This window comes from Quercus robur, chromosome 9, assembly GCF_932294415.1.
Source record: "Quercus robur chromosome 9, dhQueRobu3.1, whole genome shotgun sequence".
In the NCBI taxonomy this organism is placed as follows: Eukaryota; Viridiplantae; Streptophyta; class Magnoliopsida; order Fagales; family Fagaceae; genus Quercus; species Quercus robur.
In genome coordinates this window covers 55,991,832-56,017,832 of record NC_065542.1, presented here as the reverse complement: position 1 = coordinate 56,017,832, position 26,001 = coordinate 55,991,832, and the positions used below count along the sequence as shown (strand labels likewise).

At 32.5% G+C, this 26,001-nt stretch overlaps 2 protein-coding genes across 3 annotated transcripts in view; both read left to right on the top strand.

The window, feature by feature from the left end:
* LOC126699188 (cytochrome P450 CYP82D47-like) overlaps window positions 1-26,001 on the top strand; it is a 53,156-nt gene that overhangs the window by 9,704 nt on the left and 17,451 nt on the right. The gene's annotated exons all lie outside the window — the stretch shown is intronic.
* LOC126699192 (MLP-like protein 34) lies at window positions 17,557-19,085 on the top strand. Its single transcript, XM_050396862.1, has 2 exons — window positions 17,557-17,791; window positions 18,569-19,085. Exons 1-2 carry the CDS (start codon window positions 17,605-17,607, stop codon window positions 18,859-18,861), a joined length of 480 nt encoding a protein of 159 aa, XP_050252819.1. The 5' UTR covers window positions 17,557-17,604; the 3' UTR covers window positions 18,862-19,085.

The window sequence follows — 26,001 nt, the reverse complement described above, 5'->3', positions numbered from 1 at the left end:
TCAAAACTATGTAAATCTTAAAATTTATCAAGTTTTTTGAAACATATGACTATTGAGAAATATTACCATTTGAAAAATATGACCCTTAAAAAAAAGCCTATATAATTGTTGAAAATTTTGAAAAAGTTTTGAAAATTTTGAAAATGTTACCGTTGGGAAGTTTAAAAATATAGCTGTTAGAAATTTGAAAAATATAGTTATTGGGGAAGAATAAAAAAATAATAAAGAAAGATTAAAGAAATAATAAAGAAAGAATGAAGAAATAATATTTAAATGAGATAGAGAAAGAATAGAGAGTCTGTTGGAAAGTGTATTTTAAAAAGTGGGTAGCTAAAAGCTAAATGTCACTGTTCATTCTCCAAACAGGCAAAAATTAGGCAAAAATTTGGAGAGGCTGCTGGAGATGCTCTAATATGGTCACATTTGACAACTGTAAGTTGAAGGATCATGATCGGTTGGATGGCATCGTAGTTAATGGTGAGGATGGACCTATTGGTTTCAATGTTTTTTAACAAGGATTTTACTGAGAGGCACCCTTTAGGAACTTTTTATGGGAAAAAGAAAAGAAAAAACATTTTTTTTTTTTTTTGCTTTTTCAATTTTCCATAATTTTTTTTTGAAATGGTTTATTAATAGATGTCCTTAATGAAAATTATGATGGAAAATAATTCTCCCATTTAAGTAAGATCAGCATAATAAACCAAACATGGAAAAAAGATTATAAAATAAACCAAATATGGCAAAAAGATTAAAAAAACATGAAAAATAATTAAACACAATTAATTAACCTAAACATAGTCAAACAGAATCAAATATAATGTGAAAAATAACTAAATAAATAAAAACAAGAATTTTGTCCTAATCTGGGTTCGCGGTGTGTACGCATACTCTCGATGGATGCGTACGCATCCTTTAGCACAGATTTGAAAATTTTCATTTTTAGAGATTAATCAAACAAAAATATAATATGTGAGATCAAACAAGCATGTTAGAACCCTAAACACTAAACTAACATGAAGCAAATAAAACAAACATCAACATAAACAAATAATTTAGAAAACAAATCAAAGAATTAAACTAAACTACATTAAATAAATAAACATGTTAAACTTTACATAAAACTAAAATAACAAACCAAGAATAACAAGAACAGATTATAATCAACCTAAAATTATATTAGAACATATAAAAAAGATCATAACATCAATCAAAACATGATAAGAACACTTATGATAATATCAAGCAAAGAACCATGTGAATTCTATATAGCAAAGTGAGAAATCATGGAAAAGAGACTCACCTTGGTTTAGAATCGCAGATTTGAGATAGTTTAATTGGCCCCTCAGTGCCTACAACACAAATATTAGATTGAGAGAACAAGAATAATTAAAGAACACAACAATAGTTAGTAATCATAACTCAAGAACAAAATATTTTGAAAATGTTGTAGAAAACAATTTGAAAAACAAACTTTCTTCCTTGGAACTAACTAAAGAGAGCTTTTATAATTGTAAAAAATGTGCAAAGGTGCTATGTTAGGGTTTTGAAAAGAGAAAATAGGGTTTTAGAGAAGATGGAGGCCAAAAAATCACTCTCTCTTGTTAGGTTCTAAAGACTTAGGATTTTATATATTTAGAACTCTAATTTGTATTGTTGGCAAACCATGATCAAAATAATGTGTTTAGAAGTGTTTTAGTCTTGCTCAAATTTGTGCATTTATGTGAAGTTGGAATTGAGCTAATGCAGGAAAGCATTATGCATTTCGACCTGGCACGATCAATCGAAGATCGGGCAGAATATTTTTTCTGCAGAATTTCCAACTCAGCCCTAGTTATTTTAAAATGTTTTTAGGATTTCTAATTTGTCCTAAGTATAAAGGGTAAACCCTAGCCACATTTTAGTGTTACTCATATTGCGGTTTGTGTAAATCTCTTGTGAGATCTAGAGGAGCTTTTCTTTACACAAACTTAGGGTTTTCAAGGAGAAGATTTATCTACACCCTGATGATCAACTCAGTTACTACCATTGAAACTTAAAGAAAACACAAGCGGGTGTGCTTGTATCTGGTGGTGAATCCAAGAAAGAAAGAGTCCATGGATTCAGAGTTTGCACGTGATCATGTCAGTAAATTCTACTGGTTGGTAGCAATAAAAAGTCGAGCGTGGGGGCTTGTAAGTCTTATTGTATGAACTTTGATTCTTTCAAGATAGTGGATTCAAGTTTACCTTGAGGATAGCTAGGTCAAATCATCCCCAAGTTTTTACCGGTTTGATTTCCTAGGGGATCATATCTTGTGTTATTTATTTTCCGCTGTTTTTCATGATTTGATCTTTGTTATTGTGATAACCTAGACTTGTTAAATTGAACTAAGTAACAACTTGGCTAATTACGTAGGTTAAATTAATTGTTTTAAGGGGCCTAAAAACTATCATCTCTAACTAGGATTTTGATTGAAGACATAAAATGAATGTTTATAAGTTAAAATTAGGGTTTTCGGGGCTTTTTAATGGTCTTTGGACGTTCCTAGGGGTCTAGGAGCTGGTCCATATTAAAGAATGATATTTTGGGCACTTAAAAATAAAGTTCCACTGCCCAGAAAATCACCCTGCATATGCATCTCTCGAGGGTGCGCATGCACCCATGATTCTTGCGTACACATGCCATAATTCTTAACAGTTTTGATGGCCTGACTTCAAATGATCATAACTTACTCAATGTAAATCCAAATTAGGAAAAATTTGTGTTCGTATTGAAGCCTAGGATTCTAATTTCCAATGAAACAAGCCTCACTCAAAAATTCTTTGTGGATCAAAAGTTATGGTCAAAACAGTGAGCAAAAGTCATTTTTCAGAATCGTTTTCAACGTGATTTGAGCACTTTTAAGTTGTGAAATGTGATTACCTCCAAATTATTGTGAACTCTCTAGATACTTTTGGTTGACATATGTCAAGCACATCATTGGGGTCAGGGACCAAAATTTATTAATTGGTACATAATGAGGTGTCTACACCCCCTTAACAATATTATTGATTCTTTTAAGAGTAATGCTAAAGCCACAAAATTTTCTTCAATAATTTTTCAAAACTTCTGATGTAGTAAATTCTTATTGATTCACATTTAGGCTTATCACTAAAATCGCTTTTTTACTTACTAATAACTGCTCATTACAATAGAAATTTGTAAAAAAAAAATTGTAACTTTAGCATTTTTCCTCCTTTTAAAAGCTATAAAAAAAGATTTATACATCTAAAATCTAATACAAATATTTGTTTAAAAAAAATTAGCCCAACAACAAAAATTACTAATAGTAAAGTTAAAAACAATTAAGCTAAATTAACCAATTTTACCAAAAAGGAACAACCCGGCCCTTTTAAAAATTATTAAAAAAAAAAAATTGTCCTTACTAGGAAGGAGACAAACACATAATAAAAAATGAAAATCCCTTTAGCAGTTATGTAGCAAAATTGGATGCTGGAGCCGTTGCACACAATTTTATTTATTTATTAAATCATTAAAATCCTTAAATCCTTCGATTCCTGTTAAAGACATGGTTCTCTCTCTCTCTCTCTCTCTCTCTCTCTCTCTCTCTCTCTCTCTCTCTCTTTCTTTGTAGTATATCATTTCAATCATAATGTCTTTGCATCAAGTCTCTTCTCTTGTTATTCCATTTCTAATTCTTTTGTTATTCCATTGTTTTCCAAGAACATATTAGTAAGTCTAAATCAGTTTAATTAGGGTGTTAGGTGCAAATTGCAAACTAACCTACTATTATATACAAACTGTGGGGTCAGAGAATTTATGACCCCGGCCCACTTTATACTAAGGCCCAAGACCCGAGCCGAGGAGAGATATTACTGAGGACACACAATGAAAGTCTAAGTGACCTAAGGATATGACCGAGGACGATCTTGTTCTCGGCATCCCAAAGTGCCCCTAAAAGAAGGTGCGAGCTCAGCGTAAGAGCAGCCCAAGCAAAAGGCTGCCAATACTGCAATAAAGAATTCTGCACCTGACAGGTCCATACTCTTCACCATGCTCTTCAACTTTTATAACCACCCCCAACCACTCTAGGTATGGGCTAATAGGACAAGTATCAACCCTAGAAAGCTGAGCCTACACGTGGACATTGGAGTGAGGGTAAATGCTAGTATAAAAAAGAAAGAGAGGCAATTCAGAGGGGCGGGACAAATCGTCTCCCAAATCATAGAACCCTAAAAAAGGAGGAGAATAAGAGCATGAGCTCCAAAAGATTCTCGGATGAGGTCTAACGACCGGAGCCCCCTAAACCGTGTCGGGAAAAGGGTTCAGTCAGATACGCCAAGGTCTCCCTCATGTAAGTTATCAGGAAAACCATGACTAATCACTGTCCGATGACCAGGGCCTAGCCTTTCAGCTCACGCTCTACAAATTTTATTGTTTGGGCCTTTTAACCTACGAACCCAACACACCTGTCTGGGGTCGTTACAAATTGAGTCCTTACACATACAATACTACAACAAAACTTTTTCAGGATTACATTAGGCAGTATCAATATTACAATTGACCATACTTTTGTCACATTTAGCGGTTTTTTTTTTTTTTTTTTTTACTCACATTTGATGGTTCTATCATCACATTAAGCAGTTCCAACATCATATATAATTGTATTTTTTTTATATTTGATGGTTTCCTTCTTCTTCTTTTTTTGTTTTCTCACATTTGATAGTTTCATTGTCACATTAAACATTACTAACATCACATATGATATGACCGTACCCAACCTAACCAAATCCACCCAATAATCGACAAATATATAACAAAAATACCCCCCAAAACCTAATAAAATGACTAAAATGCCCTTGAAACTTATAAAATAATTAAAATACCATTGAAACCCTCTAAAATTACCAAAATGCCTTTAGAACCTAAAAAAATTATCTAAATACCCGTAGAACCTAAAAAATGACCAAATGACCTTGAAACCTAAAAATTACCGAAGTGACCCCTAAACCTAAAAAATAACTGAAATACTCTTATAACCTAAAAAAAGATTGTAATGCCCCCAAAACCTAAATAATTATTGAAATACCCTCAAAACCTTTAAAAAAAATTATATATCTTAGTTTTGTCTTATAAATATTAGTACTTTTCCCCCTTCAATCTGCATTTTTTCTAGTTCTTTTGTTGTTCCATTTGTTTCCCAAGAACTTATTGGAAAGTCCAAATCAGTTTGATCAAGGTGTTGGGTGCAAGTTAGTAAATAACCAAAATACCCCTCAAAAACATTTAAAAGGAGTAAAATATCCCTAAAACCTTGAAATAACCCAAACACCCATAATGACAGTGATGATAATGATCACAAAAATCCCAAGCTTTTCTTGGCCTTGATTTTGATTGGGCTAAGCTTGAGCTATTGCCCGGGTTACGCAATTGCATTGCAAGTATCTTACTTGGCAATAGCTCGCTTGCTTCAGGGATTTGAGTTCACAACACCATCAAATATGTTGGTAGATATGATGGAAGGGTTGGGCATTACCTTACCTAAGGCAACTCCCCTTGAACCATGCTTTCCAATAGTATCTGTTTTCAATAAGCTTGCATATGCAAGGAGTTTTATAGTTCAATAATGTCGTTTGTCTAGCTCCTTTATATGGAGAAGTCAGTTCAATCTCCGTTTGATTGAATGTAATAATAATTATAAAAGGAAAATAAGCTTGCACGCTATTTTGACTTCATGCCATATGGATGGATATGAGCCCCTAATATGGTCATATTTGACTACTGTAAGTTGAAGGATCATGATTGGTTGGATGGCATCGTTGTTAATGGTGAGGATGACCCTATTGGTTTCAATGTTTTTTAACAGGGATTTTACTGAGAGGCACCCTTTAGGAACTTTTTTTTGGAAAAAAGAAAAAAAAATTATTTTTTTAGCTTTTTCAGTTTTCCATAAAAAAATTTCTTGAAATGGTTTATTAATAGATGTCCTTAATGAAAATTATGATGGAAAATAATTCTCCCATTTAAGTAAGATCAGCATAATAAACCTATAAGGTTGAATTTAATCAACCATCTTGTTAGCTTTATTCCGTGTCAAATTTACTTGTATTTCAGCATTTAGTAACCCTGTATTTAGGTGGAATTGTTGTAAGGGTAGTGAGTGAGATAGAGTGTTGAAATGCTCAAGAGTGTGCAAGAAAACAGAGACTCGCGACTTGATCTCGCGAGTGACTCGCGGCTTCAAGCCACCAGAAGCAGCACACGTGCCAAGCATGCCAAAAGTTGAAGCGTCATGCTAGCTGGAGCACTACAGGACAAAATAGGACAACTGGCCGTTCTGTTACCTCACGGCTGGATCTCGCGACTCAGTCAAGCCATGAGGACAAGCTGTGAACCAGCCCTATTTTGAAAAACCTGACTTTTCACATTCCATTCTCACCCCAGTATAAATACCCCTTATACCCACAAAAGAAAGAGAGCCTCCAGAGAGAATTTTGAGAGAGAAACCCTAGAGTAAAATAAGATTGATTCATCCACAATCTTTACATAAGAGATTCTTCAAATTCCTCAACTCTCTTCCTCTCCATTGTTAAATCCTTAAGAAGCTTTTTACCAAAACATTTTTCTCACCATATCCATTACTGTGAGAGGGCTGTTTGGTGTTCTGGGAAGCAGTTAGGAAGAAACCAATCTATATTGGTTGATGTTATGGTCAAGTAGCAGAATTCGGGAAGCTAGAAAAGAAATAGGTTCGACGTAACCTCGTTGGAGCAAGAAGCTTGGAGGGCTTAGGTACACTGGGTAGATTAGGTTTGGAGGGTCTATTGGTGTTCATGTATCCCAACTACATTTTCTAGTGGATTACTTACCGCTTGGAGGGCGGCGGAGAGGTTTTACGCCGAGGGCTTTGGTTTCCTCTTCGATAACACATCGTGTGTTGTCCTTGTGTTTGCATCTTCCTTCCCTTTATCTTTGCCTTTTATTATTTACTGTGGATGTGATTTTAATTGGCTTAGATTGATTACCAATTCTGTTTATAGTTTGTGTTAATTTTCCGCACACTAGTTGTTTGTCATAAAGCTTGAATTGATTATTTTGTATTTGGGGGTCTAAACGTTCAAAGGTGTTTTATACACTATTTGAACTTTCAAAACCAAATATGGCAAAAAGATTATAAAATAAACCAAATATAGCAAAAAGATTAAAAAAAAAACGAAAAATAAATAAACACAATTAATTAACCTAAACATAGTCAAACATAATCAAATATCATGTGAAAAATAACTAAATAAACAAAAATAAGAATTTTGTCCTAATCTGAGTTTGGGGTGTGTACGCATACTCAACTATGCGTACGCATGGTTGAACCATACACACACATACTCGATGGATGCGTACGCATCCTTTAGCACAAATCCGAAAAATTACATTTTTAGAGATTAATTAAACAAAGATATAACATTTGAGATCAATCAAGCATGTTAGAACCCTAAACACTAAACTAACATGAAGCAAATAAAACAAACATCAACATAAACAAATAATTAAGGAACAAAATCAAAGAATTAAACTAAACTACATTAAATAAATAAACATGTTAAATTTTACATAAAACTAAAATAACAAACCAAGAACAATAACAACAGATTATAAACAACCTAAAATTAGATTAGAACATATAAGCAAGATCATAACATCAATCAAACATGATAAGAACATTTATGATAACATCAAACAAAGAACCATGTGAATCCTATATCACAAAGTGAGAAATCATGGAAAAGAGACTCACCTTACTTTAGAATCACAGATTTGAGATAGTTTAACCGACCCCTCTGTGCCTACATTACAAATATTAGATTGAGATAACAAGAATAATTAAAGAACATAACAATGGTTAGTAATCATAACTCAAGAACAAAAGATTTTGAAAATGTTTTAGAAAAAAAAAATTTGAAAAACAAACTTTTTGCCTTGGAACTAACTAAAGAGAACTTTTTTATTTGTAAAACACGTACAAAGGTGTTGTGTTATGGTTTTGGAAAGAGAAAATAAGGTTTTAGAGAATATAGAGACCAAAAACTTACTCTCTCTAACTAGGGTTTTGATTGGAGACATAAGATGAGTATTTATAAGTTAAAATTAGGATTTTCGGAGATTTTTAATGGTTTTTGGACGTTTCCAAGGGTCTAGGGGCTGGATCACATCAAAGAATGATGCTTTGGGCCCTTAAAAATGAAGTTCCACTGCCTAGAAAATCGGCCTGCATACACATCTTTCGAGGGTGCGCATGCACCCTTGATTCTTGTGTACACATGCCCTAATTCATGATAGTTTTGATGGCTTGACTTCAAACGGTCATAACTTACTCAATATATATCCAAATTAGGAAAATTTTGTTTTCAAATTGAAGCCCAGGATTCTACTTTCCAATGAAACAAACCTCACTAAAAATTTTTTTGTGGATCAAAAGTTATGGTCAAAACAGTGAGTGAAGGTCATTTTTCAAAATTGTTTTCAACGCGATTTGAGCACTTATAAGTTGTGAATTGTGATTACTTCCAAATTATTGTGAACTCTCTAAATACCTTTGGTTGACATATGTCAAGCTCATTATTGGAGTCAGGAACCAAAATTTATTAACGGGTACATAATGAGGTGTCTACACCCCCTTAACAATATTATGGATTATTTTAAGAGTTATGCGAAAGCTGCAAAATTTTCTTCAGTAATTTTACAAAACTTTTGACGTAGTAAATTCTTATTGGTTCACATTTAGGCCCATCACTGACATCACTTTTTTACTTACTAATAACCGCTCATCACAATAGAAATTTGTAAAAAAAATTGTAACTTTAGCATTTTCTTCCTTTTAAAAGCTATAAATAAAATTTAAAGATCTAAAATCTAATACAAAATATTCATTCAAAAAAAAAAAAAAAAAAATTAACCCAATAGCAAAAATTACAAATAGTAAAGTTAAAAACAATTAAGCTTAATTAACCAATTTTACCAAAAAGAACTACCCGGCCCTTTTAAAAATAAAAAAATTGTGTCCTTACCCGGAAGGAGATGCACACATAAAAAACACAAATAAAAAAAATAAAAAAATAAAATCCCTTTAGTAGTTAAGTAGCAAAACTGGATGTCGGAAGCATTGCACGCAATTTTATTTATTTATTAAATCACTAAAATCCTTAAACCCTTCAATTCCTATTAAAGACATGGCTCTCTCTCTCTCTCTCTCTCTCTCTCTCTCTCTCTCTCTCTCTCTCTCTCTCTCTCTCTCTCTCTCTCTCTCTCTCTCTCTCTCTCTCTCTCTCTCTCTCTCTCTCTCCGTAGTTTATCATTTCAATCATAATGTCTTTGCATCAAGTCTCTTCGCTTGTTATTCCATTTCTAATTCTTTTGTTATTACATTGTTTTCCAAGAACATATTGGTAAGTCTAAATCAGTATAATTAGGGTGTTGGGTGCAAATTGCAAACTGACGTACTATTATATACATACAATATTACAACAAAACTTTTTTAGGATTACATTGGGCAGTATCAATATTACAACTGACCGTTCTTTTATCACATTTAGCAGTTATTTTATTTTATTTTACTCACATTTGATGGTTTTATCGTTATATTAAGCAGTTCCAACATCACATATAATCATATTTTTGTCATATTCAATGGTTTCCTTATTTTTTTGTTTACTCTCATTTGACAGTTCTATTGTCACATTAAGTATTACTAACGTCACATATGATATGACCGTACCCAACCTAACCCAATTCACCCAATAATCGATGAATATATATAACAATTATACCCCCCAAAACCTAAAAAATGACTAGAATACTATCGAAACTTATAAAATAACTAAAATACCCACGAAACACTCTAAGATTACCAGAATGCCTTTAGAAGCTAAATTTTTTTAATCTAAATACCCTTAAAATCTAAAAAAATGACCGAATGACCTTAAAACCTAAAAAATGACCGAAGTGACCCTGAAACCTAAAAAAGGACTGAAATACCCTTATAACCTAAAAAAAGATTGTAATTTCCTACGAAACCTAAAAAATTATCGAAATACATTAAAAAAAAATTGTATATCTTAGTTTTGTATTATAAATATTAGTACTCCCCCCCCCCCCCCCCCCCCAATAATCTGCATTTTTTCTAATTCTTTTGTTATTCCATTTTTTTTTTCCCAAGAACATATTGGAAAGTCCAAATCAGTTTGATCAAGGTGTTGGGTGCAAGTTAGTAAATAACCAATATACCCCTCAAAAACATTTAAAAGGAGTAAAATATCCCTAAAACCTTGAAATAACCCAAACACCCATAATGATAGTGATGATGATGATCACAAAAATCCCAAGCTGTTCTCGGCCTTGATTTTGATTGGGCTAAGCTTGATGCTAACGGTGATGGTTGGGAGAACATGTACGTTTAGGCCCATTGACCTAGCACATGTACGTGCTTCTATAAGTTGGGATAATTTCAAATTCAATTAAGTTAGCCCAACACTTTAACAATATTTTGTAAAGTCCAAGTTGAAACGTGGTTTCCTCTTCTTCTTCTTCTTCTTCTTCTTCTTCTTCTTCTTCTTTTTTTATTTTTTATTTTTTATTTTTTTATATTAAATATATGTTAAATGAAATTACTAAAATAGTTAGCTTTAAATGAAACTTTAATATTAAAATTTTCAATTAATTAAAAAAATCTTCTAGTCAAAACTATGTTAATAAAATTTTAAAAGATCTAATAAAAGTTTGTGGGGAAAGATTTGTGCCTTTATGTCATCTAATGATTGGTATTTTCCAAATAAAAGAAGACCACTTGGCTGAAACTTTTACGATTGTTGCTTTGTGCATTTGGAACAATCAAAATACAAAACACCATGACAAGGTTATGACAACCTGCAAAATTTATAGTAGAGCAGTGGAATTGATGCAAGAGTACCGATCTGTAATTCAGGATATTCATGTTTTAGCCAAAAAGGCAAACATCGCAATTGCTAACAAAACATTCAGAAACTGTATATAATTGAAGAGAGAGAAAGAATGGCCTTTTTGGTGGACTTGATGCTCGCATATAAACATCTGTATTGTTGCTTATAAAGTGATATATATATAAAAACAAAATTAAAAAGTAAGAGTTTATGTCAATAATATCTTTATACTACATGTAAACCATATGTGAATATGTTTGTCTGGATCAAAACCATAAAGCCCAAAGATAGCAGTTTGAGTCTCACGACTAAGAGATTTCCTTGTACTGGTCAAGTCTCATTATTAGCTCCATCTAATTAAGCTTCTACATGAAAAAGAATAAAATCCCCTTAGCAACATATCATTCCTTAAAACACCAACAAAAATATATGTCAGCATAGGCTGTAATGTGTTCATTATAAGTTCACTACAAGTTTTTTAAGCTATTATCTCACTGAGGAAAGCCAAAGGAACCTCGGAATTTTCATCAGCCAAAGCAATCCATAGAAGATCAATGTTCTAAGTTACCATCTACTTGACATGCATTAGATTTTTATTTCAAGCAAATTTTAAATATTAAATTTTTTTACTGAGTTCTAACGTTTAACAACAATAAGGAAATAAAATTCAAGACTTGGTATTTACCTCAATTTTTGCTAATATTTTAAATATTTGAGTTCAACATTGAGTGCAAAATATCATATCTTGATACTATCAATTGTTGAACAACCCCAATTAAATAACAAGACATGAAAGATCAATGTTTTGAATAATCGATTTCTGATTAATAGTGTACACTATCTTTTCTCTTAACAGTATTTCTTAGACACAAAGATAACTTAATTCTCTCTTCCCTTTAATCTATTGTTGTCGGACTTCTACTCCAATGCACTATTTGCATCTCCCTAGTAAGGGGGAAAAAAGGAACTAATGGCCTGTTTAGATAGAGGGAGTGAAGGGGAGTAAAGTAGAGTTTGCTAAAAATAAGCTAATTTTGTGCTAAATCTACTCTACTCTACTCTTCTCTCCTTCCCTCCCCCTCAATCCAAATGGACTATAAGTAAAAACAGCCAAATTTGTGAAATAAAAATAGAATCAAAATATGTCAGACAAGAGAATCCAATTAGGACATGAGCCCAACACATATAGAAGTCGTATCTCCAAAATTTAGACATTACATGATACTACGCTTAAAAATAAAATTGTTTTGCTATTATCCTCAGCCAGTAGTATAACTGAATATCAATAATCAAGTCATATTTTGACAACTCTGAACTTTAATGTTGGAACCCAAAAATCTTGGTGTTGCTTCTAAAGTTTACAGACTCATAGACTAATCAATAAAAATAATCAGATCATTCAAACCCTCAACAACTACACCAAATCAACATTTTTACATTCAAATAGATATTCCTAGAAGTCCTTCAATGTCAAGGTTTTATACAAGAGATAGAGTAAAGTTAATTATGTTAGAAAGCATGCAAAAAAAAAAAAAAAAAAAATGTTCTCCATTACATCCAATTGTGACAAATAGTTGCTGAACTCTTCCACCACTATAAAATGCATAGATGAACATTCTAATTCACATTATGTGCCAAATTGCGAATACCAAATTTTCCAAACAATTGAAAATAAAAATAATTGAAGACCCAATTGAATTTAGTAGCTAAAATGATGCCCACGACATTATCAACCATAACATAAAAGTCAAAAGCAATGAACATAAGTTATCACAACTGATTCCTACGAATGTAATCCAAGAAGCTGATTTCCAATTCTCTTTTGCACTGAATGTGACCTCAGGACTTGTAATCACTTCCAACAAGACCAGTAAAGCAATAGCGTACCTAAAGCCTAGTTTATCATCATACACATAGACCATCTGCACTTTCACCAAATTCACAAAGTTTTATATTCAAAGTACCACTAAACAAATACAGTCCCTAAAGCATTCAGAGTAAATATCACAAATTAGCGAGATGTCACTTAATCATTGAAAGGCTAGTATTTTCATTGATATAGTTGTAAAGAAACTATTTCTTGTGGAAAGCTGTAGAACATTCTTTTTTTTTTTTTTTTTTTTTTTTTTTTTTTATAGCAAAGACGATAGAGCTGTAGAACATTCTTACATGTTGAACTCTGATTATAATTTCATTCATTATTTTGTTTGTTTGCCTTTTTGTTCTTTGATTTAGGTAGATTTTGTCCTTTTAACCAATCTTTTCATAAATAGGTTTTGAGTTTAAGATGTTAAATTGTTACCCTCCAATTATATGTTCTGCATCATGGCATCATTCTGTTAGATTATGGGATGCCGAGACTGGCAAAAATTTGTCGGACATAGTAAGTGCAAATATCCTTCAGTTGCCTGTCTATCTGTTTCTGTTTGTTTAATTGTTTTAGGCAATTACATCACAAAAGTTAAAAACAAAGTTGCTAGTTTATCTGTGGTGGGAATGAGAGAGCGTGTGTTTGGTTATCAAAATTTCTTGAAGTGAGCTTATATTGAACACCTTATTTCCATGCCGATTGAAATCACTGACTGGTGGAAGGGTGACAGCGTAATTAGTGGTGGTGCTGACTCAAAGCTCTGCATTTCTTCTGGAATTTCTGTGCTGTGAAGTAAAAGCTGTTATACATACCGTGATAATTGAATTAAGGACTTACAATTGTAAAAGCCATATTTTCCAAGCCTGTGTATTCTGATATTTTCTTCTCTCTCCACTCTTCACACCATCCTCTTCCAGTGTCAGTCTCATCTCAACTGTAGCGATAATCTGATGTGGTCCAGTTAGCGCAAAGTTCAGTACTTGCATTAAAAGGAAAAAGAAAAAATAGAGAGGAATTTAATCAATCACCAAGTGTATGAAGCACATGGATAAACCGGAGAGCATAGGGTTGCCCAGGGTTAAAGAGGCAAGGCTTTATATGTACCATATAAATTTAGACTGAATATTTTAACGTTATTATTTTGAATTTCGGTTAAGGTGGCAAAATATGATTTTAGACTTACCCACATTTTTGTTGTGACCACTGACCAGAGTGGTATGTAAGGTTTAGTACCGGAAAAATGGGATTCAGTTGCCTTTGGGTACTGCATTTTAGGTACTGCTGATTATGGATGCAAATTTTTGTTGTTGCCTTCGGGTTTACATCCTGTGCCTTTTGGGAGCAAATTGTCGAGAGGTTCAAATTGACAGTACTCGAGGATTTACTAATGTTGCTTTAATGTTGGGGCTTAATAATTTTTGAACTATTTGTTTACGTTTGTTGCTTGAGCTGTTAGTATAACTAGAGTTTGGGAAACGTAGATGAATCAGAAGTTCACGTGAAACTTAGAATAGAAAATAAAGTTATAAGATCATGGTAAATGGAAAGCTGAAACTTTACTTGGTTGACTGTTTCTTTAGAGCAACCATCAATGAGAATAACTCTCTAAAGAGAATTTCTGCGGCTTAAAGTGAGTACTATCTAGAACAAAAATCGATCACCTGTCTCCTCCCTCATTGAACAAAACTTTCTATTAAAATTATTATTATTATTATATGTAATTGGGGTTATTATTATTATTATTATTATTATTATTATTTATGTGATAGGGACATAAGAGTAAATTTATACACGTTATATTTTCTATCATTTTATTTTTTCTTCCCATTCCAACAAGATTTTTCTATTCTTTTACTTTTACATCCGTTCAACAAACACATGAGCGAAAACTAAGGTTATGTTTGGTAATTACTTTTGTTTTTTGCTTTTTGGTTTTTAGAAACTTGTTTTTAGTAACAGAAAAAAAAAAAAAAATAGTATTCTTCTATTTTCAAAATCAAAATTTTAATGTAAAGATTTTGGTTTTATTTTTTTTGTTCCCACCAAGATTTGAAGCTTGAACTTCACTTAAGTGCATAGTTACACTTGTTTACTTTGCGTTTTCAAGCTCCCTTGGAAATTGAAAATTAAAAACACCTATTTGCTTGTTTATAGTTTCCTTTCTAAATTTAGATGTGGAAACTGTTTTTTTTTTTTTTTTTTTCCTATTTGTTTTCAATTACCAAAAAAGTTTTCAAGTCTAGAAAATAGAAAACAAATTTTGAAAATAGAAAACTGGGAAAAAAACAGTTACCAAACTGTGGGGGTCAAAAACACAAAGCTACAATAACTGGCTTTGAATTCAGGATCAACACAACTAATTTCTTGAGGATGGGAGATGAAAATCCACAAGGGGAAGATCACAAAGATAATTGGCGACAAATATAATTGAATTAAGGCTTTATATGGGTAGAAACCATATTCTCAATGTAGAAACAGAGGTTTTAAAGGATAGATATAAGTGAAGATTCTTCTCACTTTCTCTCTCTTGTTATTCCTTTGATTTTTTCTAGATCTCCCTTCCTGTTGCTCTCCTCTTTCTTTTCTAGCTATCCTCCTCTTCTTCTAGCTAACCAGCTCTTAGTTGGATTTAGGGGGATATTTGTCACATCAGCATCTTCTCCTGCCATTTCTTGATCATGAAGATAGATTTTTGTGGGTGTTTCCATTGTCCAGGCCATTCATTCAACATTCAATGTGGCTGACATTAGGTGAGGAAAGCCCTTAATGCGGAGGAGACTATTACATTGGGCTTTGTGTTTTCTTCAACGTGCTCCTCGAGAAAGTAGGTGATTAAAGGGTGTCCATGGTGAAAGAATGACCACTTCTCGGCTAGGCCATGTTTCCTCTGGAAGATGGGTTTCACGAATTACCTTTGTAGTGGGCCCAAATGATCTCTTTTTAATAGAAGGTCCTTTTATCCCTCATCGGCCCCTAGGTTTGGCCCATTCCGCGGATAGGGTTTCTCAGGACTTCCTTTTTGGGTTAAGTTCTTCGGGGCAGATATAGGTCCACTCCCCCACACAAACATACCCTAAATTTTTTTATCACCTCACTATTTTATATCACACACATTTTTCCATCCCAACCAAACACAGCCTAAAGTGTTGGTCAATCAATCTTGAGGGGTGGACAATTTTCTCCATTGCAATTAATATTTGAAAACTATTAGTACATTAAGGATTTGATGTTTGGAAAATAAAAATAAAAATTTCAATGACTATTTGTGAAATGGGAAAGGTTTTGTTGCATACATTGTTATGTGGCAGCAAAAAGAAAGCAACATGTGTTCAAGGGTTATGTGCAATGTACATATTATTAGCAAGACTCTTAAACACTTGTCCCTTTCTTTTTGCAGCCGCATAAACCTATATGCAGCAATTGTTGCATACGTGTATGCAGCAAAACATTTCCTTTATGTAATAGGCAATGATTCATAATTGCGGGTACAACCACAAAATAAGGTGTCTACAATAATATATTTCACAACAATCAATCACCCGGATCATATCCCTTCACTTGTCTATCATTTAAATCAAATATGCATGAGTGAAAACTTTTTTTTTTTCCATCCCCTGCGTCAGTCAATCAATCTTAAAGGGCAAACAATTTTCTCCATTGCAATTAATGTTTGAAAACGATCAAAATATCTAGGATCATTTCCCTAAGAAACTACTTTATGTTACATCATTGTAGTTTATATCAGTTTTTTGACTAATTTTATAGAGTGTAAAGCTAATAAAACTAAGGTATGTTTGGTAACTGTTTTTTCTCCTTATTTTCTGTTTTCAAAAGCAATTTTCTATTTTTGAGACTAAAAAACTTGTTTGGCAACTCAAAATGGGCAAAAAACAAAAACTATTTTCAAAACTCAATTTTTGAAGGAAACTAAAAACATGCAAAATGTTGTTTTTAGTTTCTAATTTTCAAAAGTCAATGAAAACATGCATTTAATAAAATGAATTTGGCTCATTTAATGAGTTAACATTAAAGTTCAAATCCTAATAACAACATATTTTAGTATTTTCTATTTTTTCTTCAAAAAACTATATTTTTAATTTCAACTAACCAAACATGTTTTTTATTTAAAAAATACAAGAAAATTGTTTTTTCTTTATATTCCTAAAAACAAGTTTTTGAAAATTGAAAACAAAAATTATTACCAAATATAACCTAAATTTTTGATAAAAATATCTGATATAAAATACAATACAATGATATGACATAAAGTGATTTCTTAATAGGTGATAATATTAACATTTCCCTTAGGTAGTGTGATACCCACTATATTTTACAACCATCAATCACCATGATCATATCTTGAGGGGCGGAAATTCCACACTTTTTCATGTTTCAAAGGAGTATTCCACCGTTTTCCATCCCTAAACAAACAAAAGATAAAGTGCCGGCGGAAAATTTTCGCCACCTCTTAAAACTTTCAGTAGTTTTAAGAATTTAAAAATAGAAAACGATGAAAAAGATCTATTGACGGAAACGACGTAGGAGACTGGTAGAATTAGACTTTGACTTTGTAAAAAAGGGTCCTGATCACAGACGCTAGAGTAGTGAGACTCTCAAATCAAGATTTCCATAGCCGCCTAAAAAGGAAAAAGGGTCCTCACTCTTTTGTGTTTTTAGTTTCATCATTCTCTTTTTTGTCTTCTATGTAAACATTGGATCAGACCCGATATTTGATATACTATTTTTTTTTTAAAACAAAACTTTAGAATTGAGTTCCTAGCTGCTACCATTAACTTGAAAAAAAAAATGCCTGTATACGGTAGGCTAGAGACTGAAGTTGCGGCTAAGGCTCCTGCTTATAAGTTCCACGAGGTTAACAGCAAGAGAATACATGAGACAGCCAAAATTTGCCCCAAGTATTTTCAGAAAATTGATTTAAAAGAAGGTGAATGGGGAGGAGAGGGCTCTGTCACGTGCTGGTATTTTGTCATTGGTAAGATAACTAAGATTTTTAATTTGTTGTTCATCTTCTTCATCATGTATCTTTAGATTCTTCAACGTTTTACATGTCAAGGTTGCATGAAAAGCTTTTACGTTGTATAATATACATTCTCCTCTTCTACACATTTTTAGTTAACTTTAATCCGAAGAACTTCATCAAACGTAACCACAGTTGAATCTGAGAAAAGGACAAGAAGTCGCAAAGGTGAAAGAGCAAAAGATAATGAGTCTAAAAACAAACCTGAACAAACTATTTGGGAATGCCTTTTGTCTCTAAGAAAGTGAGGTTTCCTTGGAGATTTTCCTTTGCCCTTTGCTCACCATGTCCTGTTCAACCCCAAATGTTTATAGATATGTTTGATTTAATATATATTTAATTTATTTACATATAATTTAATCTATGTTATAAATATCATATTTATAATTTATATTTTTTATATATACACTCTACTACCATCCCTAAAACAATTCTCTATCTTACCAGTATTTTTATATATACTGTATTATTATAGCATATATTTATAATTTTATTTTTATATATCCTTGATCTATACGGATTTGATTGAGAAGTGTGTGTTGTGCGGGTATTTACTTTTATTATATATGTATGTATTTGGCCAGCAGTATGTTTAAAACGTGTCTAACATGTATGGAAAACTACATTATTATATATTTATTAAAGTGAACAAGAATATAAAAGGGTGAAGTTTATCATGTCCGTTCTTGTTTTGATGTTTTTACAATTGATTGTTTTTGTTTGAGACTGTAGATGGGAAAGCTGTAATGTCTAGGGAGATACTTGAAAAGGTGGATAATGAAAACCAGTCTGTCACATACAATGTGATTGGAGGAGTACTCAAGGAGACTTACCAGAGTTTCAAATTCATTGTGCAAGCCATTCCAAAGGATGAGGGGAGTTTGGTCCGTTGGACTTTAATATATGAGAAACTAAATGTAGATGTTCCTGATCCAAATGCAATGCTTCAGTTTGGAATTGATGTGACCGCAGAAATTGATGCATATCTTACCCAGGAGGAGGTGGAAAAAAAGACTATAGCATGATGCATATGAAATAGTATGATATGTTTTAGCAAAAAAACCAGAAGAAGAAGAAGAAGAAGAATAACCACAATATGCTGTGTAAAATAAAAGGTCGGGAGTATAAGACTTCCTTTGTATTATTGATAATATGTACTCATCGTATGTTATGTTTGTATGCTAATAAGCACAATATGTTGTGTACTATAAAAGTTCGGGAGAATAAGACTTCCTCGTATTGTTTTTCACATGTACTTTCATGTTATATTTATACGCATATTATGTGGGTATCTTCCTTTATTGCCTCATGCAGCTTGTTCTCAGGATTGTAATATTGTATACATTAAATTAATAATGCTTTTAGTTTATGTATTGAAAATTGTATTAAGTATTACTACAATAACAAACTATTTTACAACATTTTTATAAATTGATGTTATGACCAACTTCTTATTGATTTTCATCTGAGCCAACTACTAATATCACTTTTTTATTTACTAATAACCTCTCACCATATTAGTAATATGTAAAAAAATTTGTAAAATAATTTATATCTCTAGCATTTTTCTTATGCATTAGAATAGTTAATATGTGCAATAAATGGGAATGTAGTGGGGCTTATAATTCACTTTGTGACTCATTCCTTTGGTCTAGTGTTCTTAAGACAGACGTCGATTAATATATTAACAACAATACCATTTCGATTTTCCCCCTCTCCTTTCCCTCCACTTTTATGAACCCCAACTCTAATGCATTCCCTCTCCAGAATCTGCCTCCCTCCACTATAAAAAGATTATTTTAAACCAATTCAAGGCACCCCTCTCTTCCAAGAATTCTAAGTGAAGTAGAAAAAGTTTGTCGTATTCTTTTGAGATTTAAGGTATTGAGTGAGTTCTTTTCTGCCTATCTCTTAAATATTATTGTTTCTTCATGTTTTGATTAGGATGCTGGTTAGCTGTCTTTAAAAAAACATGTTTGTCTATGCATTTGTAATGAATATTAGGATCAAAGCATGTTAGGCTGTTAATTTAATCTTGAATGTTCATATTTGTTCTTCACATGTTCATGCATACACTAGAATTTGATCTTACATTTAGTTAAAATCATGAAATAAAATGTTAGTTCTTAATGTTCTTCAACATGTTCATATGCTAGATCTAGGGTAATACTAATCACACATAGTCACCGTGTTATTTTTCCAAGTTGCTTAAATCTAGGAATCTCACCAATCACACACAATCACTAGATTTTATCTTTCAATCTAAATAAGATAATGAACATAATGACATTAGGGTTTCTCATTGTGCGCACACATTTATTTTCAAGCAAGATCGCATATCACATTTACTTTTAAGCAATAATATGCAATTGATCGATTAAATATTTGGTTATATGGATGATGTAATGTGATCAATAGCTATCATAGCCTAGAAGACCAGTTTCACCAAGCAAGCCAGGTGCCTAACTCCTTTTCACCTCGCAACTTGGCCTTTGAATTTAGATCAATGGTTCTTGATTAGTTCTTATCCATGTAATTTTATCTTTATAGAATGTAACTAGGACTCTTAGCCATGTATTTTTCTATTAAATTGTATCTATGATCAAAGCCATGTAAAGTTTATAGTTACTTCAACAAGCATTTATTTTTTAAATTATATATTCAATAAAGATGTTTATTTCAATTATGGTTTTCTTATTTTTTCTAGTTAACAAAATAATTGGCGACTGCATGTAACACCCTTGATTTATGGTGAAAATACAATCAGTTGAATCACCATTATTAGAGGTTCCAACATGACTCCATTGGTTCACACAGATTTGACCCAACCAAAAACAAGTGGGCTATGAGCGGTCTTTCACATATTTTAACCTATGGTAGGATTTGTGGAGATTAGGGTAAGAGATCTTAAGGTGGAGATTCATCTAGCAATGCAAATCCTCCTACGTTACTGGTGGCAAACGACTCAAAGCTTTTGATGGCATTTGGTTTAGGGGAATCTATATTACTCTCATCATATTCATATTCCACAGAATGTGATGCCTAGAAATTTGGATGCCTGAGAATATGACTATTTTTACGTTTGGTTTGATTAGGAATCTAATAAGAATCTTGAGAATATACGATGCTTATATTTGATATATTTGTATGAATCCTATAAAAATTATTAATTTTCCCAAACTTTTGATTCGTACCAAGTTTTATTTTTATTTAATCTTCCTCCAAATAAATTAAATGAAATATAATATAATATAATATTTTTGAAAAATTCAATAAAATTGTAGTACAAAATTTTCTTAATGATATGTATAATACAAAAATAATTATTTAAATTGTCAATTTATAATAATAATTATTTTTTAACTTTATTTATATTGGTTAAATGGTAGAAAGAAATGGGCAAAATTGTCAATTTATTAAAAAAAAATGTAATTTTTTCAAGTAGGAATGTGGATACTCATGTTTTAAAAAGGGAATCCACATTCTCACATAAAGGGGATTGCATGGGAAGCCAAATTCCTCCAGCATTTGATTCCCTTGTGTGATATACAACCAAACATTGGAATGTTTCAACACCAAACGCCATCTTCTAGTGTTTGGTAGTGATGAAAGAGAATGAAGACTATCAATTATATTTTTTGCTCAAAATTTTATAGGGGAAAACCCATTCTTGGTTTAGCAAACCATCTGGTTTGAATGTGGTTGGGTTGGTTCCAAGTAATGAAATGAGTTTTCCAATTTCATGGGTTTTAAAAACTGAATTGGTAGTTGGTTCTCAGTTTGACTGATTGATTTCTAAACCACAATTAATTTCTCTACCACTATATTTTTGGGTTTAGGTATTGAAAGTCCCTTACATTAACTATGGGTGAGTTTGGTTTAGCTTTTTGAAACTGTGGTTTTTGAAAAAGTGGCGGTTTTAAAAAGTGCTGTATGAAATTGTGTTTTTTATTTTTTTAAAAGCATAATGTTTGGTAAAAGCTGTTAGAAATTGCTTTTCAAGAAAACTGAGTGTTTCATAAGAACTTATCTAAATTATGATTTTAGGTGTAAATTGCAAAAAAGGACAATATATATAAGGAATTATTTATCCTGTTCTTTTATTTTTATTTTGGGTAAATTACAAAGTTGGTCCCTATCCTTGACACCTGTACCGCCACATCAATTTTAAAAGAACCCAAATTAAATCTCAAAATATGTCAGACCAGAGAATTCAATGAGGGCATAAGCCCAACATGTATGGCAGTAGTATCTCCAAAATTTAGACATTACATGATACTACGCACAAAAATAAAATGTTTTTGCTATGGTCGTCAGCCAGTGGTATAACTAAATACCAATAATCAAGTCATATTTTGACAACTCTGAACTTTAATGTTGAAACCCAAAGATCTTGGTGTTGCTCCTAAAGTTTCCAGACTCATAGACTAATCAATAAAAATAATCAGATCATTCAAATTCAACAACTACACCAAGTCAACATTTTTGCATTCAAATAGATACTCCTAGAAGTCCTTCAATGTCAAGGTTTTATACAAGAGATGGAGTAAAGTTAATTATTTTAGAAAGCATGCAAAAAAAAAAAAAGGTTCTCCATTACATTTATGTCCAATTGTGACAAACACTTGCAAAACCCTTCCACCACTATAAAATGCACAAGTGAACATTCTAATTCACATTATGTGCCAAATTGTGAATACCAAATTTTCTATTGAGTTTGTAAAGTTGTGATTTATAACTATGTTTTATGTTGGCTTTATTCCATGACAAAAAGTGTTGTAATTGTTTTAATTTTGTTGCTTGTATTTTGTGGGATTTTATTGTATTGAGTTTAGTATTAAGTTGGTGAAGACTCAAGCTTAAATGAAGATCAGTGCATTTCGCAAGAAGTTCGCGAGAAGGTTTCCTGCGAAAGGGGCATGTGAGAAGCACATGACTGGAAGCTGAAGAGTCATGCTCGGCTATCAATTTCGCGAATATTTCGCGGGTAAGGCCTTCTCGCAAGATACCTGCGAGACTCTCTACCTGGAGGTTTTTCAAGTGTGACTTTCTTACCCTTTACCCATACTATATATACCCTCATTACCCACAAATGTAAAGGAGGCCATTTAAGAGAGAAAAAACCCTAGATAGGTTTTCTACAACACATACACCCATCTTTTAAAGAGAGAGCTACCCATCCTTAGTGAGAAATCATTCTAGCCTCTTCTCCTTCCCTTTCCCATTGTCATACCTTGAGAGGAGATTTATACCCAAACACAACCCACACCTATTTAGAGAGTAGAGAGTGTTTTGGAGCTTGGGAAGCTTTGGGGATTTGCCAAAAGAAGCCGATGAGGCTTGGTTGATGCAATCGGGCGTATTGCGGGATCTGGAAAGCTAGACAAGACACAATTCGAAAAACCTTGTTGGAGTAAGAGCTTGGAGGGCTTAGGTACATTGGGTAGATTAGGTTTGGAGGGTCTCTTGCTATTCGTGTATCCCAATTTATTGTCTAGTGGATCGATTTACCGCTTAGAGGGCGGCGGAGAGGTTTTTCGCTGAGTTCTTCGGTTTCCTCTTCGATAACACATCGTCGTGTTATCTTGTGGTTGCATCTCTTATCCCTTACTCTTGTACTTTACTTTTATTATTTGTTGTTCATGTTTATGCACTAGAGTAGTATCCGTTGATTGCGCTTCATTTACTCTTGTTTCCGCATTTAGATAAGTTAGAGTAAAAGTAATCTAGCCATAATTTTTAATTGGGGGTCTAAATAAGCTCTTGTGTTTTAACACATTTTTGAGCTTTTAGAGTTGAAAATAAAAATAATTGAAGGCCCAATTGAATTTAGCAACTAAAATGATGCCCATGACATTATCAACCATAACATAAAAGTCAAAAGCTATGAACATAAGTTATCACAACTGATTCCTGCAAGTGTAATCCAAAAAGCTGATTTCCAATTCTCTTTTCCACTAAATGTGCCCTCAGGACTTGTAAGCACTTCCAACAAAACCAGTAAAGCAATGGCGTACCTAAAGCCTAGTTTATCATCATACGCATAAGACCATCTACACTCTCACCAAATTCACAAAGTTTTGAATTCAAAGTACTTAACAAATACAATCCCTAAAGCATTCAGAGTAAATTTCACAAATTCGAGATAAAAAAATACATTAATAAGAGAACTTAGATGGAAACCAACTATCCAAATCCCATCACAAGTGACTAGAACAAGAAACTCATCATCATCGCAAAGCTCAACCGTAGGCCAGTTGCCAAATCCAAACTTTTTAGATCATTTCAGAGACAAGATAGATTACTTTTTAGTAATTAAAAAGCTTGGAAAAAGATTGTTTTGGCTCGGTTTATAAGCGCAGTTTCCTTGAAAGAGACCCAAAAATTACTTAAAACTATTTCAACTTTGTTAATGCTTCACAAATTTTATTCTAAATGATGGAGCCTTGATCGCACGGAAATTCTTAACCAACAACATTGTGGTACTCTGTGTGGTGAGGAATTTTGAGTTACAGATCTTCCTTTTCAATGTATATTATGTGGATGTAAATTTTATTGCGTGACCTCATCACAACCCTAGGTTTTTCAATGATTGAAACGAATGTGTTTAGAAGCTTTGTTAGGGGTGTAGTGAGATTTATATAATAAAAAATTATATCACCGACAAACGCATAAATCTCATCACACATTTAGGTATTTTTGTGATTAAAGAATATTGCAGCCCCGAATTATGATTAATAGAAATTATTAACCTTTAAAAAAAAAGGAGCTTCTAAGCATGCACGGGAGAACATGCTTAGAAACTAGTAATTATTATTTCACATTCTTGAAGTTAAATGACATGACATAAATTTCACATGTCATGATCTAAATCATTTCATTGAACGTCCAAATCTTATAAACCTAGCATGTTCTTAAATGATTCAGGATATGTGAAATGCAAAATGATTTTATAAAGAATGATTCAATAAATATATTCTACCAAAATTAAACCATGACTATCACATACTACATATTGACAAAATGTAATCTAAATATATATGGAATCAAGAAATCACATTATTGATTTTTTTTTTTTTTTTTTTGACCAATGAAAAATGGGTTAGCCCGGCTTGACACATTAAATCATTCAATTTCTTTTGACTTATAAGTAAGATCAACATAATAAGTATATTCTTCTAAAAAAAACACAATAAGTAGATCATTATATTTTACCTAAACCACAGATCGACTATTGAACACGTTCTTGATGTAATGCTCCATGCGTAAATTGGCTATAATCCTATCAGACAAGGCTTATCACTGTCTTTATTTTAATAGAGTTAAGTAAATTTACCTACCCAACATTTACTCCAAAGCAGTACCACACACTACACTTTCCTTTTTTTAATTTATTTGGATGAAAGGTTGGAACATTGCAGTTTCCTTTGCTTAGCTTATGGGAGATAATACAAACGCACTACCCCATAGCATTGAAAACATAAGTGACATAAAATGCCATCATACCAAAACCAGCCTCTATGTTCTAAAACCCTGAAGGCATTAGGCATAGAAAGACTAAAGCATGTGAACTTGACAAAAAATAAAGGCTTTTGGGAGTTTTATTGCAGGGAATGGAAAGTTCATTTCCTTGTTTGAGAGTCTAAGTAGGAGGGAATGAAATGGGTAAGAGGGAACACTCATTCATCTCTGTTTTCTTAAAACCTTAAATTTTCATTCCTTCCGAGATTGGGAGGAATGAGAGGGAATGAAATTAGATTTAATGATTTTTTTACTAGAACTCTCAAAATACCTCTATATATTCAATTCTTTATTTTAAAATAAGGGTCTAATAGTAATATTGTCATAAAATGATTTCATTCCATTCCCTCCATGTTGCTCCCAAACAAGATTACTTACATTCCATTAATTTTCATTCTTTTATTTTAAAACATCCAATCAAGATTACTTAATTCCATTCTTTTCCATTCCTTTCTCTTATTTAAATACATTTCATTCCATTCCATTCTTTTCCATTTCCTTATGATCATTCCAATCCATTCCATTCTCTTCCCTTATGAACTCCCAAACGGAGTCTTAAAGCCTGTCACAGCAAGCAAGCACGCCGGGCATGATTGCCATATTTTAAGCACATTTGGTCCTCCAAGTCCAAGTATAAAATGGGC